General features: G+C 44.4%; 1 protein-coding gene across 1 annotated transcript in view; it reads right to left on the bottom strand.

Moving 5' to 3' along the window:
- The window catches only part of LOC136707232 (neuroligin-2-like), a 119,628-nt gene that overhangs the window by 27,593 nt on the left and 72,720 nt on the right, over positions 1-19,315 (bottom strand). Inside the window, exon 2 of the mRNA XM_066681183.1 lies at positions 4,732-5,540. Coding sequence (XP_066537280.1) covers positions 4,732-5,209 — 478 coding nt within the window. The 5' untranslated portion in view covers positions 5,210-5,540. The remainder of the gene's footprint in view (positions 1-4,731; positions 5,541-19,315) is intronic.

Below are 19,315 nucleotides of genomic sequence, written 5' to 3'. Positions count from 1 at the left end.
GCACACAGCATGAAAGAGTCCATAGAAGAGCAAGATATTGAATGATCACCATTTCCAAGTGTGGAACTGTGTTGCTTGTCATGGCTAAGCTACATTCATAACTTTGGGATGAGTTGGAATGTTGTTCCAGAGACTGACGCAACAAAGGACCTGATTTCACTAATGTTACTGTGACCTAATGCCATCAAATCATCACAGCAATGTTCTGAAATGTACTATAAAGACTTGTCAGAGGAGTAGAAGCTGTCATTATTCATTCAATCATTATCTGTAACCCTTATCCAATTGAGGGTCGCGGTGGGTCCAGAGCCTACCTGGAATCATTGGGCGCAAGGCGGGAATACACCCTGGAGGGGGCGCCAGTCCACAGGGCGACACACACTCACACATTCACTCACACACTCACACCTACGGACACTTTTGAGTCCTATGTTTTTGGACTGTGGGAGGAAACCGGAGCACCCAGAGGAAACCCACGCCGACACAGGGAGAACACACCACACTCCTCACAGACAGTCACCCGGAGGAAACCCACGCAGACACAGGGAGAACACACCACACTCCTCACAGACAGTCACCCAGCGCGGGAATCGAACCCACAACCTCCAGGCCCCTGGAGCTGTGTGACTGCGCAACCGTGCCGCCCTAGCTGTCATTCTCTCAAATGATTCTCCCACCGTACTGACACCCAGTGGATAGGACGCCAATGAAGTTTAGCATAAACCTCTGCGCATATAGTGCAAAGTTTGTGTTTCTCTGAGCAAACAAACCCTGATACATTGCTTTAAACCTATTCCCAGAGGACCGAAGGACCTTGAACGTTGCGTAATAGGTCTACCAATGACATGATGATGAAGGCAATAGAAACGAATGTGAAGGGGCTGCACACAGCTGCTACATTTTGACAGAGAGCTTTGAATGACGGATCGTGGCTGAGTGGGAGAACACTGCAGCGCTGAGCACTCACAGAATTGACTGGAGGGAGATGTATGGGAGGGCATGTTGTCTGGTGGGGGGGCCGGTGGGGGTGAAGAGCCGATCGCCCTCATGGACAGTGACGGATGAGAGGCTTGTGCATAGCCGGCCCCTGGGCCTTCACACCACAGAGCTGCAGCACTAGGATCAAACCTTGCACAGCTAACCACACACACACACAAAACAGAGAGTTGCAGCACAAGTCCCAATCACTGGAGAGCTGCATGATATATTGTTTATTAATCTTTATTGCACAACCAGCCTTCGCATTATTTATATTGTGTAAGTCTGTTAAATCATAGGGTTCTACTGTGTGCTGTGACCAACCACAGATGCTGCAGATGAAGGGTTAAGCGAATCAATTCAACAAACATTAATAAGCCATTCAGGTCAAGAATAATGCACATTTATTGAGCATATCATGGTTTTAGTTTAGAGCAAGGAGCTCCGCAGTAGTAATGTAACTGCACAGGTTTCTGCACATAGTGTAGCCCTAAGAAACCTTAGAGAAGCTCTTAAGCACATCAATCATGGTAAATAGGGATTGCACGCTGTTAAGGGCACTGTTGGTTGTTGACAGGAAAAAAAAAAAGGTCTACGATTAAGAGTTTTGAACAAAATGCCTTATTATCTAATCTGTGAGCCTGGGTGCTGGCCGCTGGGGAGGATTGGCTGGATTAAGAAGAATTTGGGGATTTGGGGAAAATGGAAATTGGCAGATTTGAGACAACTGGAGCTGGCAAGTTTTATAGAGGTCATGGAGAGAGAGAGAGAGAGAGAGAGAGAGAGAGAAAGAGAACGAGAGAGAGAGAGAGAGAGGGAGAGAGAGAGAGAGATAGTAAAAGAGAGAGAGAGAAAGAAAGAGTGAAAGAGAGAGAAAGAGAGACAGAAAAAGAGAATGAGAGAGAGATAGTAAAAGAGAGAGAGAGAAAGAAAGAGAGAGTGAAAAAGAGAGTAAGAGAGACAAAGAGAAAGAGAGTGAGAGAGAGAAAGAGAGAGAAAAAAGAGAATGAGAGAGAGATAGTAAAAGAGAGAGAGTAAGAGAGTGAGTGAGAGAGAGAGACAGAAAGAGAGTGAGAGAGAGAGAGAAAGAGAGAGAAAAAGAGAATGAGAGAGAGAGATAGTAAAAGAGAGAGAGAGAAAGAAAGAGAGTGAGAGAAAAAGAGTGAGATAGATAGAGACAGAAAGAGAGAGAGACATGAAAGCAACAGACATAAACGATAGGGACAGGAATATAAAAATTGAACTAGTGCACTTGACTTTAGAGAAGAACAGAAAGAAATTACAATAAAGAAGAGTAAAAAGTGTTGTGAAAGAAAGAGGCAAACAAGAGATCAAAAGCAATAGAGAGAGAGGACAGAGGGGAAGTGGGAAGAGTGTGAAACAGAAACAGAGAGGAGAGACAGAAGGAGGGAAGCAGAAGGAGGAATAAGACAGAGAAAAAGAGAGAGAGTGGGAAGGAGGTGGAGGTGAATAAGAAGTGTGAGAAAGGGAATGCAAGAGATGGAGAAAAATAGACAAGATGAAAGAGAAAGGTTGAGAGAGAGCATGACAGAAAGAGCAAAAAGAGAGAGAGAGAGAGAGGGCGAGAGTGCTGAGCTGTGAATGCTCAAAAAAGCTACAAGCTGCTGGTGGTGTTGACAGGCAAGAGAATAAACAGCCTTATTCACACCAGGGGTGTTCCTATGAAAACACACACACACAAGAAAATGCACACCCACTCTGTGCACACACACCCACACAAAAACACACAAGAAAATACACACTCACTAGTGTGCACACACACACACACACACACACACACACACACAAGTCTGTTGCTCAGTCTGTTGTCAGTGTCCCTTTGGAATTGCACTTGCATGTAAAAGTGTTATGCTCTATTATTTCTGCATTATATTCACTAGAGATTTGTGTGTGTGTGTGTGTGTGTGTGTGTGTGTGTGTATGTGTGTGTGCATGCACGCAGAAAGAAGAGTGTTTTTCAGAAGTTGCAGTCTTTGAGTGAAGTTTGGATTTTGTACAAAAGCCCATTAAGATAAAAATAATTCAGCGAGACCTTTACCATTTCATAACAAAAAAAACAGGCAAAAAAGCAAAAAATCTGATGGAGAGAAGTGGAGAGAAAACACTGGGAGATTTATTACTTGCTTCCAATTGATCATTGGTTTCTTTGGCAATATTTGTGGATTTTAATTGCAAAAGAAAATCAAAACGCAGGCCCACAAACCGAGACGTGGGTCCAGTGAGAGCAGATGTTCACCCGACTCTGAAGAAAAAAAGAAGAAAACAGAAAAACAAAAACAAAAAAAATGGAAGTGGAGAAGAGAAAAAATCATGCTTTTACCCAAAAACCCCCAAAAGTCATTCAGTCATTTACGCTGTTAATTCTCAACAGATTTGCTTCACTTGGTGAGCTCCAAACTCCAAATGTGTTGACACTTTCAATGCAATTTCAATGTAACAAAGACCTGTTCGACTGGATGGAGTTTGGAGTGTAATTGAAGCAACTGCATCACAGATGAAGATGAAGCCTCACACCCGGATTGTTAAAGATATAAAGAGAAAAAAAAGCAAAGTAGGATTATGTTCCCACTTATGAGTCAAGAGTCTGAGGTGTGTGTGTGTGTGTGTGTGTGTGTGTGTGGGTTGAAGAGCATTTTTTAAATGCAAAGAGAAGAAAATAAATCAGTTTTTTTGTACTGATTGTTGTGTTTAAGTAAACTGCTCTGCCTCCTAAAAAAATTTAAAAAATCTCTGCAGAGCAACAGTTCAGAAGTCTACAGGGGTTGGACAATGAAAGTGAAACCCCTGTCGTTGTAGTGTGGGAGGTTTCAGGGCTAAATTGGAGCAGCCTGGTGGACAATCTTCATTAACTCCACACTGCACCAGTAAGACCATGTGCATCCAATGGTTCAAACACTGTGTCCTGAAGGCGGTGCCGTGTATCAGGACGACAACGCACCAATACACACAGCGAGACTGGTGAAAGACTGGTTTGATAAACATGAAAGTGAAGTTGAACATCTCCCATGGCCTGCACAGTCACCAGATCTAAATATTATTGAGACACTTTGGGGTGTTTTGGAGGAGCGAGTCAGGAAACGTTTTCCTCCACCAGCATCACGTAGAGACCTGGTCACTATCCTGCAAGAAGAATGGCTTCAAATCCCTCTGACCACTGTGCAGGACTTGTGTATGTCATTCCCAAGACCAACTGACGCTGTATCGGCCGCAAAAGGAGGCCCTACACCACACTAATACATTACTGTGGTCTAAAACCAGGTGTTTCACTTTCATTGTCCAACCCCTGTGTGTGTGTTGTATTTGCAGTGCATTAAAATGTGCTTAACCCTCAGAAGACTAAGATTTTTTGCTTTCATTCAGCTGTAATTCAGTTTAACTGCTTGGTTATGAATCATATATAGCTTTAAATTCTGCATTAACATGTAAATCTACACATCATGTGTTTTCCGGCTTGATATAATAATGAACAATTCAAACAGTGACCATAAGCACGGTCATCAATTTACCGAAATAAATAAATAAAAGCACTATCCACAATATTTTAACGTTTTTAGCAATTACTTACAAAGAAATGTAATAAAAAATCTGTATTTTCTACAGAATAATAATCAGCTGATGCTTCTAAAGAGTTAAGGGCTTGCTACAGCACTGCAGCACTAAGCGTTTTTTGTGTGTGTGTGTGTTAAAATAATTTATTATCCTGCACTAAACTGTGCTGGATGTGGCACTTACCGTCCTCCGTGGGCACATAGATATTGAGGTAGAGGCAGTCTTCACTCTGGTTCTGAATGTAGGTAGCCGCCACATCCAGGCTGTCTGTGAACCACACAGGCAGCATGATCTCAGGTAGGACCCCATGCAGGTTCTGAGGGCACACAGGGGCGAACTGAGTGGCGTTCCGCACCTCCGGCCATGAGCCCGGAGCCTCTGGGGGCTGGAAGCGGCGGTCTCCAATCGGTGCGGTGGCATACGGGACCCCCAGGTACTGCTCCACTGGGCCCAGGATCTCATTGTTGAGGTCCTTCTTGATGCCTCGTAGTTTGCCATAGTTAGTCGTGACCGTGGGGTACTTGGCGCTGGGGTCAAAACGTTGGCTTGAGGCCAGCACCAACCACGTGGTCAGACACAAGAAGTACACCCAGCCTGGAGCGTCCGAGCCGCGGGCAGCGCCCAGGTCGCGCTTCCTTGAGCGCAAGGGGTGCATGTTCATATTGTCTCGCTTTCCACTCCTACTCTCTTTGTTTACAGATCTGTTCCCTTGAGAGGTCAACAGAAAGGTCAAAGGGGGAAGAGGACGTGATATTCCACACAGGGAGAAGCCAGGATGGACGAGAAAGGAGGAAGGATGAGGCAGAGGGAGGAGAAAACAGGGTGATCAAGTGAAGAACGGGAGGAGGACAAGGAGCTGGACACTTCACTCTCGGTCTCAGTCCCAGGGAGTCGCTCTGACGAGGTGGCAAAGGTCAAAGATGAAAAGTCTATTACGTTCCATCTCCCTGAGTGGTCCTCATGGGGTCCCGGAGGTCAGTCAGTCAATAATCCTGTTAGGAAGAAGTGGGAGAAGGAGAGCAAAGGTTAAAGTAGAATTTTCACTTTCGCTTCATTAGTGCATCAACTCTTAAATCCTCAATGAATTACTTGGCTGCTGTAAATTCAAGCATTCCATTTATTTTCGCATAATTAAATGTGGTAGTTATATGAGGCATAGCTCATAATTATGCATACAAGTGTAATACTGTCACAAATAAATAAATAAATAAAACTGGACATTAATAACAGACTGGTGGTTAATTAGGGTTAATTATAATTGTTGGTTTTCAAACAACCCACAAACAACTGGTAATGCTTTCGGTGTTTAATATTAAACAAATCCATTCACACGTCTGGAGGCAAAACATGATTAATTATATACACCCTAATCAATGCTGACCCATTTTCTTAAAGGTTAGACATTTCCATACAATGGCTGAATATACAATGATGACCTTTGACAATGTATGCCATCTGACATTTCCTGGGTTGTGTAAGCGAACAAAACAAAACTTGGCATATTGCAGAAAATGTGGCTGTAGAAATGATTACGAAAAAAATAAGCAGTTTTACGCTCGGTAGCGGAACGGCTTGCGGAGCTGGGATATTAATTTGAGACCAGGCCTTACTCTGTTTCTGCGTAATCAATGTGTTGTGTGGATTAAGTTGTAGTTTTTAGTCTATTCTACTACAGAAATGAATCATTCCTCTGTGTGAACTGTATCCAGACCCAGTCAGGCATGATTCTGGGATTCAAAGCTGTGCCCTTCAGTTACTATATTGCTTTTTTCACTCTTAAAAAACTGACTGTTCAATGGTTCTTTAGTTAAGGCCATGGCTATGGAACTCAGTGCCAACTCAAAGAATCTGCAGTGCAAGCAGTGGTCTCTTTTATGTGAGCAATACAATACAGGTGTCTCCAAGAGGTAAAGATGGATAATTGTTTTCTGTATTTTATCAAATATTATTATTAACATAGGAGTGTGGTGTGTTCTCCCTGTGTCCGCGTGGGTTTCCTCCGGGTGACTGTCTGTGAGGAGTGTGGTGTGTTCTCTCTGTGTCCGTGTGGGTTTCCTCCAGGTGACTGTCTGTGAGGAGTGTGGTGTGTTCTCTCTGTGTCCGTGTGGGTTTCCTCTGGGTGACTGTCTGTGAGGAGTGTGGTGTGTTCTCTCTGTGTCTGCGTGGGTTTCCTCTGGGTGACTGTCTGTGAGGAGTGTGGTGTGTTCTCTCTGTGTCTGCGTGGGTTTCCTCTGGGTGACTGTCTGTGAGGAGTGTGGTGTGTTCTCTCTGTGTCTGCGTGGGTTTCCTCTGGGTGACTGTCTGTGAGGAGTGTGGTGTGTTCTCTCTGTGTCCGCGTGGGTTTCCTCCGGGTGACTGTCTGTGAGGAGTGTGGTGTGTTCTCTCTGTGTCCGTGTGGGTTTCCTCCGGGTGACTGTCTGTGAGGAGTGTGGTGTGTTCTCCCTGTGTCCGCGTGGGTTTCCTCCGGGTGACTGTCTGTGAGGAGTGTGGTGTGTTCTCCCTGTGCCTGTGTGGGTTTCCTCCAGGTGACTGTCTGTGAGGAGTGTGGTGTGTTCTCCCTGTGTCTGCGTGGGTTTCCTCCAGGTGACTGTCTGTGAGGAGTGTGGTGTGTTCTCTCTGTGTCTGCGTGGGTTTCCTCCGGGTGACTGTCTGTGAGGGGTGTGGTGTGTTCTCTCTGTGTCTGTGTGGGTTTCCTCCGGGTGACTGACTGTGAGGAGTGTGGTGTGTTCTCTCTGTGTCTGCGTGGGTTTCTTCCGGGTGACTGACTGTGAGGAGTGTGGTGTGTTCTCCCTGTGTCTGCGTGGGTTTCCTACGGGTGACTGTCTGTGAGGAGTGTGGTGTGTTCTCTCTGTGTCTGCGTGGGTTTCCTCCGGGTGACTGTCTGTGAGGAGTGTGTTGTGTTCTCTCTGTGTCTGCGTGGGTTTCCTCCGGGTGACTGTCTGTGAGGAGTGTGGTGTGTTCTCTCTGTGTCTGCGTGGGTTTCCTCCGGGTGCCCTGTTTTTTCCACACTCCAAAAACACACGTTGGTAGGTGGACTGGTGACTCAAAAGTGTCCGTAGGTGTGAGTGTGTGAGTGAATGTGTGAGTGTGCGTCGCCCTGTGTAGCATAGGCGCCCCCTCCAGGGTGTATTCCCACCTTGCACCCAATGATTCCAGGTAGGCTCTGGACCCACCGCGACCCTGAACTGGATAAGGGTTACAGACAATGAATGAATGAATGAATGAATGAATGAATATTATTATCATCTTGTATAATCTTTGAGAATTTGTACATAGATCTCTAAAGTATCTGCAATATTTGATGACAAAGACACAGCCCTCAGAATATCTACAAACAACATTTACTCAGTCATTTCTGATTAACTAACCAAATGTAGACACTGGGACATTTGGAGTCTGTAAAGGAAATAATGGGAGGATATGAAGCCTAATTAAATATATGAGCAAACATCACACACTGCGTGCTCCTTTGTTCTTTAAAATCCTTTAATTGTGCGGCAGATGATTGATGATTGTTTGATGTTTTGATATTAATTTCCCCAAGAGTTAGTTACAAGTAGCAAGAAAAGCAGCTGCTGCAAGCTTGCAGTCCAAATCCAGAGTTTCTGATAAATACCTGTCACCACAAACAGACAAACACACACACACACATACACACACACACACACACACACACACACAATACCAGAAGAACATCAGCCTGCCTGAGAGCACAAACCCAGTGGGAATTCAAACCCAGTGATACTAAATAATTAAAGAGGGGACTGAACGAGGACAGTAAGTTCTGTAAAATGCTAATAATACTCACTGTTTATCACCACTGCCATCGTGCCCATCATCATCATCATCATCATAGTCATCATCATAATCATCATTATAATTCTCTTTACCACAGAAAAATCATTAGCTTTCACACACTCCTCGCCCGAGTCCTACTTTATTGTTTTATCACGCTCCCATAACAGTCTAACATGCCTTTTAATGCCGCTCTTATGCCGGTGGTGTGTTTGACGTTTTGTTATGCCAATAAAGCTGTGTGAATGGTAAAGTGAGGTACAGGACTCGGAGAGCTTTGACATCTTCAATAAATAGCCTGTGGGCCCACACAGCCACTGCAAGTTTAATTTGAGCCGGCGTTTAAAACACACACACACACACACACCAAGAAAAACAACAACAACAACAACAATTTATTCCTGGACGGGAAAAACATCTCTGAGTAAAAAGAAACTTCTAGCATTTCTTCTCCTCAAAGTGGACAGGAGTGGTACAGAAAAGAGAGCAGGACGTACAGTGATTGGTTTATGTATGTTTTCCCCTCATTGTGCAATCACTACCATGGCCTCATTTATCAAGAGAATATTTAATGTATGTGTGTGTGTGTGTGTGTGTGTGTGTGTGTGTGTGTTTCATGCTACTACTGACAGGATCTTCTTGTTGGTTCCTAATTAAACCTTAGAGACCATGCAAACCAGCTAATACACATAGGCATGCACACACACACACACACACACTCATACATTCAAACATTTATACTAAAAAACCCTGATCGAAAGTCTCCAGCAAAATGTAAAGGAAAGCAAAGGGACAGACCCAAGATGAATGTGTCGTGTAAAACCCCAGAGAGGCATGAAATATAGGAAGCATTAACAAACTCAGGCAGCGTGAGGGAAAAGACCATAAGCGACAAAGAAATAAGCGACCAACACCTGACAGCAGAGTGGCTCAGGACAGAAAATCAGAGAATGCCCACACTGCCACAAAGCCAACACAGCTGAACACACTCGGAGGAGAACAATAACTGGCAATGTCTGTTGAACCAGCTTAAATACACCCACAGAAATTTGAATGAGGCTGATTGATGAGGGGAGAGAGACCACCCGACACAACCAGAGAAGCTAGGAATGAATTTAGATGTGTGTTCTCTCTGTGTCTGCGTGGGTTTCCTCCGGGTGACTGTCTGTGAGGAGTGTGGTGTGTTCTCCCTGTGTCTGCGTGGGTTTTCTCCGGGTGACTGTCTGTGAGGAGTGTGGTGTGTTCTCTCTTTGTCTGCGTGGGTTTCCTCCGGGTGACTGTCTGTGAGGAGTGTGGTGTGTTCTCCCTGTGTCTGCGTGGGTTTCCTCCGGGTGACTGTCTGTGAGGAGTGTGGTGTGTTCTCTCTGTGTCTGCGTGGGTCTCCTCCCACACTCCAAAAACACACGTTGGTAGGTGGATTGGCGACTCAGAAGTGTCCATAGGTGTGAGTGTGAGAGTGTGAGTGTGTGTTGTCCTGTAAAGGACTGGCGCCCCCTCCAGGGTGTATTCTCGACTTGCTCCCAGTGATTTCAGGTAGGCTCTGGACCCATGAACTGGATAAGGGTTACAGATAATGAATGAATGATATAGTAGTCTTTCATTTTGTGTAAACATTTCATGATAAATGGACCAATAGAAATGCTCCAAAATGACTGGATCTTGGAGCTACATACTTTTAACTGAACAGCAACAACACACACAGCATTTTACATTCTTTATTTTTTTTTCTTTTTCCAGACCATTCTATTTGAGTATTCAGCATGAAATCTACAAAGAATGTGTATGTAAAAAAAAAAGAGCAAGCAGCAGGGTGTATACACACACACACATACACACACACACATACAATCCATTTCCAATGGTTCCACTGGAAGCTGATCTGAAATCAGTGGCCTTGCTTATTGATGTGTGCACCACTCTAATGAGTGTGTCTCCTTTCTGATCCAGAGCCAGTGTGACACAGTTGTTAATCACACTGCTGGCCTGGTCTCAAAGCAGTAGATGGCTGTGGCCTGTGGGCAGCTGGGAGCAGGCACACAGTGCCACTGCCGCAGGACACTCAGGTTATTTGGGTCTTAATTGCTTAATTGGCATCGTTACAAGGTCTAATTGGGCTGTTGTGGCTGTGTTGAGCGCGGCGAGGTGGCAGCGGAGAATGATGAATGGCCGACATAAACACAGAGAAAGCAATAGTGTCCAAAAATGTACACACACACACACACACACACACACACACACACACACACACACACACATACATACATCTTCACAGAGACATGCTGCTTTTTTCTCTGTGGGAAGTGTGAATTGAAGAGCTGGCACCAGGCCTGCCTAGAGATCAAGAGAGCAGATAACTGCCAGTGTGTGTGTGTGTGTGTGTGTGTGTGTGTGTGTGTGCGCACAGGTGAACTGACAAGTGTCCGTGTCCATGTGTGTGCCTTAGCTCAACCTCTTGCCATAGTGCCTTGGAACTCTGGGATATGACAGAAGTGTGTGTGTGTGTGTGTGTGTGTGTGTGTCTATGAGATAGCTCCCTGACAGCAAGACCTCTGACAAGCAGGTCAAATTAGGTTCACACCTTTCTCTCTCTGTCCTTTCTTTTTCTCTCCCATTTTATTGATGTCTTTTTTCTATTTTCGTATTTTCTCTTTGTGTACCCCCCCCCTCTCTCTCGGCAGATTAGGCTGTGAGTGGATCAGGGCCCTGCTGTGCTGAGAGTGATGGCGGAGGGAGAGACAGTGGTCACAGAAATGAAAGAAAGAGAGATAAGTGTTGACAAACTTGTATCCTGAGTGCTCTTTTAGTTGGTCCACACTTGTGCATAATCATCACTGTGGGAGACTGACAGCCAACCCCAACAAAGCTCATTTCAAGTCCACAAACAGAGAGACAGAGAGAGAGAGAGAGAGAGAGAGAGAGAGATGGTGATGAGCTGATCAGGTGTACAGGTGCGAGAGAGAGACCCAAGAAGCTTTGGGCTTTGGGACTGAAACCTGTTTCATGGTCTATTCCCCAAAACCCTCACCAAACATTTCCCCAGCACTTCAGCATTCTACACAGCCGGCCTAATGAGAGCACTGAATACAGCTCTGCCAGTATGTAGCAATAAAACAGAGAGAGAGAGAGACAGAGAGAGAGAGAGAGAGAGAGAGAGAGAGAGAGAGAGAGAGAGAGAGACAGGGGGAGAGTGAGAGAGAGAGAGAGAGAGAGAGAGAGAGACAGGGGGAGAGTGAGAGAGAGAGAGAGAGAGAGAGAGACAGAGAGAGAGAGAGACAGGGGGAGAGTGAGAGAGAGACAGAGAGAGAGACAGGGGGAGAATGAGAGAGAGAGAGAGAGAGAGAGAGAGAGAGAACACAAGGGCAATGATAGAGGCCAAAAATAATACATTTTCGTACATGGATAAAGATTTAAAAGACTTCTAAAGATTGTTAGCATAGTAGCAGCTAGGCTACATGCTAATCTTATGCATTAACATTAGGTTAAAGGCTATGACCTACTTAACTCTGTCTGATGTTGTGTTGTGCTGCATGCAACTGTGTGCAATTCAGATTTCAGGCTACGTTTGCTACAAAATCGGAAACTAGCCTAAAAAATTAGCCTAAAAAACAAAACTGTGTATGGAAGCAGTGTCATCTCAGATTCCTTAAGAAATACCTGAATAAATCTATAGACCTTCACCAAAAATTACAAATTAAACATAAAAATGTCAAACTTACTCCTTTAAAAAATGGACTAAATATAAAAAATGCACAAAACACACACTTACACACACACACACACACACACACAGGGGGAGCGTGAAGGTCACAGGCCAATGGAGCACAAAATTAGGAACGATAAGACCAGAGGAGTTTAAAAGCAAATATTTACAGCGTTTTAATGAGGGTGGATACCTCTTCAACCAGTGAGGGTCACAGTAGCTCCACAGAGCTTAAACTACATAAAAGACAGGAAGTAGATGTTCTCAGTTCTATTCTCAAGGAGAAAGGCCCACCCCAATCCACCCCTGAGTGGATGAACTGTACTGTTCACCTGTGCGCAGTCCTAACACAGCTTACTAATGAGAGCGGAGCAGGGAGGCAGGGGGGTTTGAGTTGGTTGGTTGTAAACTGAAATATTCAGACAATTAAAAACATTAGATGGTGTAATTTACTGTCAGTCTTGCAATTTGCATATTGCAGGATCCTTACAGAATTTCCAGGCTATTATGAGCCAATATTGTGATATTAAAAGCAATGTATTGTGCAGCTCTACAAAACACCAGGGCCTCATTAAGATAAGTACCCTATGCATGTGAGGAAAGCTGAAGAAAAACTAGATAGATAGATAGATAGATAGATAGATAGAGAGAGAGAGAGAGAGAGAGAGAGAGAGAGAGAGAGAGAGAGAGAGAGAGAACACAAGGGCAATGATAGAGGCCAAAAATAATACATTTTCGTACATGTATAAAGATTTAAAAGACTTCTAAAGATTGTTAGCATAGTAGCAGCTAGGCTACATGCTAATCTTATGCATTAACATTAGGTACAAAACACCAGGGCCTCATTAAGATAAGTACCCTATGCATGTGAGGAAAGCTGAAGAAAAACTAGATAGCTAGATAGAGAGAGAGAGAGAGAGAGAGAGAGAGAGAGAGAGAGAGGTGTTAGTGTGTCACAGCCCTGTTAAAATTCAATAACATTTGCATCATGTCCATTCTGTCACTTCTCCAGTGTAAGCAAGGGAGGCACCAGCAGAGCTGTCACTGTGTCTGCCTCTCGCTCCATTTAATATTCAACAGCAGGAGTGGAGACCCATGAATATTCATCACATCTGCTGACCACACAACTAAAAGAGCCACTGCCCCATCACCACACATTGACCACTGAGGCAGACACAAAACAGAGGAACAGGGGAGGAGAGAAGAGGAGAGGAGAGGAGGACAGAGGATAGGATGGGACAGGAGAGGGGAAGAGAGGATGGAAGAGAAGACAGGAAAGGATAGGAGAAGAGAGGAGAGGAGAGGAGAGGGTAGGAGGACCGAGGAGAGGAGAGGAGAAGAAAGGAGGGGAGAAGGAAGGAGAGGAGATGAGAGGATGGGAATGGAGAGGATGGGACAGGAGAGGGTAAGAAGAAGAGAGGAGAGAAGAGGGTAGGAGAGGAGAGCAGAAGAGAGGGGAAGAGAGGAGGGGAGAGGTAAAGAGAGGAGAGAGGAGAAGAGAGGAGAGGAGAGGGGAATAGAGAATGGAAGTGGAGAAGAGAAGAGGAGAGGGGAAGAGAGGATGGAGGAGGGGAGGATAGGAGAGGAGAAGAGAGGATGGAAGTGGATAGGAGAAGAGAGGAGAGGGGAAGACAGGATGGAAGAGGGGAGGATAGGAGAGGAGAGGAGAAGAGAGGATGGAAGTGGATAGGAGAAGAGAGGAGAGGGGAGGATAGGAGAGGAGATGAGAGGAGAAGAGAGGATGGAAGTGGAGAGGAGAGGAGAAAAGGGGGAGAGGTGAGAGGAGAAGAGAGGAGAGGATAGGTGAGGAGAGGTGAAGAGAGGAGGGGAGAGGAGAGGACACAAGAGGAGAGGAGAGGATGGAAGTGGAGAGGAGAAGAGATGAGAAGAGAGGATGGAAGAGGGGAGGAGAGGAGAAGAGAAGAGAGGGGAAGAGAGGAGGGAAGAGGGGAGGATAGGAGAGGAGAGAAGAGAGGATTGAAGTGGAGAGGAGAAGATGAGGGAGGAGAGGAGAGAAAGAGACAAGAGGAGAATGCGGAGTGAGAACACTTCAGAGGAGAAAATGAAGTTAGATTTAAAAAATGAGAGCATAAGAGGAGATAAGCTACACTGAGAAGAGTGGACTAGGAGAGGTGGAGGGAGAAGAGATTAGAGACGGGAGAACAGAAGAGAAAAATGCTGGTGTAGAGGAGTGTATAGTACGGCATATGAAATGAGACTAGTTGAGAAAAGAGTGAAGGACAAGAAACAAGATGGAAAGAAAAAAGAGGAGAGCTAAGGGATTAGGGTTCAGAGATGAGAAGAGAAAAGATGAGAAGACAGAAGAAAGCAAAACTAAAGACGAGAGCAGCGAAGAGGAACCACATTAATAAAGATGCTGAATATAAAAATGATAATAACGAAAAAAGGTGCTGAAGAATTTTAAGCAAAAACCCTTCTGAAGCCTGGAAGTGGGAAAGATGACTTGAAATTCAAAGTACACATGTATCAGAGTGTGTTTACAATTCAGCCAAAAAATTCTGAACTCATTTCATACGCCATGAAATATGATTTAAATAAGAGTGTGTGAAACGAGTCAGTTCAATCAAAACACAATATTTATTATTCTGAAATGCCACTGCATTGGAAAGTGTTTTTCTCTCTGGACTGCCTGGTTGGCTTGTTGCCAAAGACATGACTAAGTAAGTACATCAAGTGCGGATTCTCAGAAAAGCTACTTATAGAACAAGGGTCAAACGTTTATTTTATAACTTTTAAAACCCGAGAACAGAGATGGAGAGAGGGACGGAGGGACGGACACCTCACACAGAGCGACCCGACGTGGGAATTGAACCCATAACGTCAGACCCCTTGAGTTGTGTGACAGAAATATTATTTGTTGAGCCACAGTGCCACCTAAAAATCAACCAGAAAAGCAACAACAACAAAAAAAATAAATACAAAAAAAAAGCGGTACGGACGAGGTGAATGAATAAATAATAGTCCCTCCACAGCGCTTTTATGGCCCCCAAAGTGGCTAGAAAATTCTTTGAAATGTTACAGATTCTCCTCAACCACCAGCAATGTGCACCATCCATCTGGATAAGTGTTTCCCAGGTGGTTGTTGAAGTATCGCTAAGTGGGTGCTATGGTGCTCCTAAGGTGTTTCTTGGTAGCTGCTATGGTATCCCAGGTGATTGCTAGGGTGGTTGCTAATTGGATGAAGCACCTCATTATACTGGTATACATTATACTATGTAACTCACTCACATTTACGAACAGTACATGGTGTTTGCTACTCAGTGCTTCACAGAAAGTACTGCTATGGCATCAAAATAGGTTCTAAACTTCTGAGAACCAGAAAAACTGAATCCATAACCAATAAATGTCATTTTGTAATTGAGAAAACAGGTTTGTAACGAGAATATATCAGTTGCGCTTCTCTCAGTCTCGCTTTCGCCTCCAGAAGGTTCTCGCGTTTGACTTTTGACGGTGTCGGGTTTGAGACAGTCATTGGCTGCTTGTTGGGTTAAGCCCCGCCCACTCAGCAGATTCTGCACGATTGTGTCTTATAACGAATGTAACGCACAGTTCCTCAAAGGCTTAGAGTCATTTTGCAATCAGGGTTAGGGTGTGCAGAATCTTCTGAGGGGGCGGGGCTTAACTTTAGCAGCCAATGACTGTCTCGAACCCGTCAAAAGTCAAAAGCGAGAAGCTTCTGGAGGTGAAAGCGAGACTGAGAGAAGCGCAACTGACTAAAGAGAGAATGGAAGCGAAAATGGATTCTTCAAGAATATTCTCAAAATAGAGGATTATATACAGAAATATTCTCGTTACAAACCTGTTTTCATAACTCTGAATATTAATGACTGTTTTCTCAATTATAAAATGACATTTATTGGTTATGGATTCTGTTTTTTTTGGTTCTCAGAACTTTAGAACCTGTTTTGACGCCATACACTGCTATCTCCATGGCAAAGTTCAGACAGCTGCATGCTGCAGTCCGCTGTGAACAGAATCTTAGACTTCTCAGTGGCAACAGCCAGTGATTTTCATTTGCTGCTAGGTCTGTTATTTCCAGATGGAGGGAAATTGTACATTTCACTTTACTTCTTTCTTAATTTAAGAACTTTTTCACAAAGGCTAATCAAATTTTTCCCCAACAGGGAACCCTCTCTCCCCTTAGTTTCCCTTTCTTCCATCTCTCTTAATCTCTCCTTTTTTCCTTTTCCTGTATTATCCCCGTTCTTCTCGTCCTTGTCTGTATCTATCTCTGAGTTCTCACCCTGTGTCTTTCTCATTCTCGGCAATGTTTCATGAATGACTCCGACTCTGCTGTTGATGTGGAAGGAGAGGAGGCTGTGTGAATTTCTGCACACATTGAGAGAGTTGCCATGTTTCTGAGGATCAAACGGAGCGGGCTGATGCTAAGCAGGCGTTTAGACTGACGCAGAAGGCCACGCCTGCAGCCAGAAACGGCAGGAGAGTTGAGAGGTTTCCTCTCCTCTCACCCTCGCTTTCACACTCCCTTCATCTCTCTTCCTCACTCTCCCTGGGGAGAACAATCAAAGAGGAGTACAGTAAAGCACAGTGTGCACATCCTCCCCCACTCACTGTGTGTGTGTGTGTGTGTGTGTGTGTGTGTGTGTGTGTGTACGCATGCTAAGGATGCCCCAAAAGACTTTCAGCTCCAGCCATCATGAGCTCCACAGAGGGAGCTCCAGACTGATTCAAATTATTCACGTCCAGAAAGATTCTTTGGGAAGTCTTTAGGAAACAATTCAACACATTAAGAAACCTAAGAAGGTTTTGCACCATATTTTTCAAAATCACTACTTAAACACACAAAAACACTATCATTATCAGCATAGAAAAGATTATATTCTATTCATCCTATAGTTCTGACTTCTGTAGCACTGAATATGCTTTGAATACTTATTGGCATTTCATTCATTCATTATCTGTAACCCTTATCCAGTTCAGGGTTGCGGTGGGTCCAGAGCCTACCTGGAATCATTGGGCGCTAGGCGGGAATACACCCTGGAGGGGGCGCCACAGGGCAACACAGACACACACACACATTCACTCACACCTACGGACACACTCCTCACAGTCACCCGGAGGAAACCCACGCAGACACAGGGAGAACACACCACACTCCTCACAGACAGTCACTCGGAGGAAACCCACACAGACACAGGGAAAACACACCACACTCCTCAGAGACAGTCACCCGGAGGAAACCCACGCAGACACAGGGAGAACACACCACACTCCTCACAGACAGTCACCCGGAGGAAACCCACGCGGACACAGGGAGAACACACCACACTTCTCACAGACAGTCACCCGGAGGAAACCCACGCAGACACAGGGAGAACACACCAACTCCTCACAGACCGTCACCTGGAGCGGGAATTGATCCCACAACCTTCAGGCCCCTGGAGCTGTGTGACTGCGACACTATCTGCTGCACCACCGTGCCACCACTTATTGGCATTTCTGAATGTGAATTTGAATATTCATTTTCAGTCCTTCCATTACGCTGACATGTGATGTCACGCCCCTCGCTGTTGTTCTATGCTTAGCTGGACCTATGTGTGCTTTTAGGTTCTTTACACCTTTATTTTTTATTTGCATCCGAGAACTTACATTTCCGTTTCGGCAGAGCTGCTCGAGATGAGGGTGGGTGCATGAGCTTTGCCTGACGTAAACAAGGACTACTGACGTGCAGACTGACCAATTAAATGTTTACAGAGAAGGTTACCGACCAATAACGGTAGTTCTACAGTCAGACCGTCCAATCAGAAGATTTTAGACTAATTCACCACGCCCCCTTCTCACTCAAGCGAACCAATCAGAGTAGGGGAGGGCGGGACTAGTTTGTGATTCTACAAATTCTATGTAAACTCTAGAAAAACAAAATCCCGGACGTTTGTGAAATTCCGCCCGGACATTTTTTTAAGTCTAAAAAAGAGAACATGTCCGGGTAAAAGAGGACGTCTGGTCACCCTAGATCTAGTGCAGTTTCTCTCAGCAGCAGAGGGCAGTGGAGGCGACTGTGGCTAACTCTGGAATCAAAGAGCTACATGTGTGGAGTTGTGTATTTGACTCCTTAAAAGGCAATGACAGCCTTGAATGTGAGACAACCTCTCTCCATCTCCTGCTAACAAGACGGACTGTAGCCACTTTAATGCTCCACTGAGTGTAGGCCATTCTTGGAAGAATCACAAATCAAGGCCAGCGCTCCAACTGCCCTTTCTCTGTCCATTCCCACCGGATCTGCCATGTCATTTCCATTCTCCTCTAGGACCTGTGCTGGCACTCCTTCGCTTCCTGTTCTCTTTTCTCCTTCATCCCTCTATCAGACCAATTCTGCTCTACTGCCCCCCAACACACACTCATTCACTCACACAGTCAGACACACACACACACACACACCCTTTATAAAACTGAATGGCCTCTGCAGACTAATCACTTTAGCCAATAATGATTAGAGGACTGAAGCTCAGGATGGGAACAATGTGTGTGTGTGTGTGTGTGTGTGTGTAGGCCTGAGACAGTAGCACCACTAACCACCAACACATTACGCCTGTCAGTAACCCCAACTAAAATGAAAAATACTGCAATCCACTAGGCATCCCACAATTACCACCTAATTGCCCAACAATCTTTTTAAAAGCAAACTGCAATTATTTTAAGCTCACAGTAATTACTACTTTAGTCATTAGCGTTACACATTTCATACATTTATGTCACAACAAACAACATGAATTAGGTGCATTATTAGGAAATACGAATGCAAACAAAAGAAAACACATTTACTGATTTATATCATTTCGGTTTTTAATAAAACATCAATTGTTAATAGCTTTAAAAACAACCTTTAGAATGCAGCAATTATAAAGGTCACTTTTAAATAAAAATAACAAAAAAAATATCATTAAATTTGGCCTTTAGATGGGCACTGCGAAATCTCTTCACAGAAATTGTTTTATTAATGTGAGATACATCTGTAAATGTGTCCATTAAACAATGACCCTGAGATGATGATTAAAAATAATGAAGCACATTTAAATCTAAACTACAGTGTTGTGCCATGTGAATGTGAATTATCTGATCAGATTATGTTACTATACTATTAGAAGACTGCTTTAGTGTCTTCATAAAATGAACAAATCTTCTGAACACTCAGCTAAAATGTTAAGATCAAGAGTAAAACCATGCCTGTATGTGAGGGACCTAATGTTTAGGTCTTGTAGAGCAGTACGGTGAATGTGCCATCATTTCCAA

This window comes from Hoplias malabaricus, chromosome 9, assembly GCF_029633855.1.
Source record: "Hoplias malabaricus isolate fHopMal1 chromosome 9, fHopMal1.hap1, whole genome shotgun sequence".
NCBI lineage: Eukaryota > Metazoa > Chordata > Actinopteri > Characiformes > Erythrinidae > Hoplias > Hoplias malabaricus.
The sequence above is the reverse complement of the archived record's forward strand: the minus strand, read 5'-3'. Positions and strand labels throughout refer to the sequence as shown.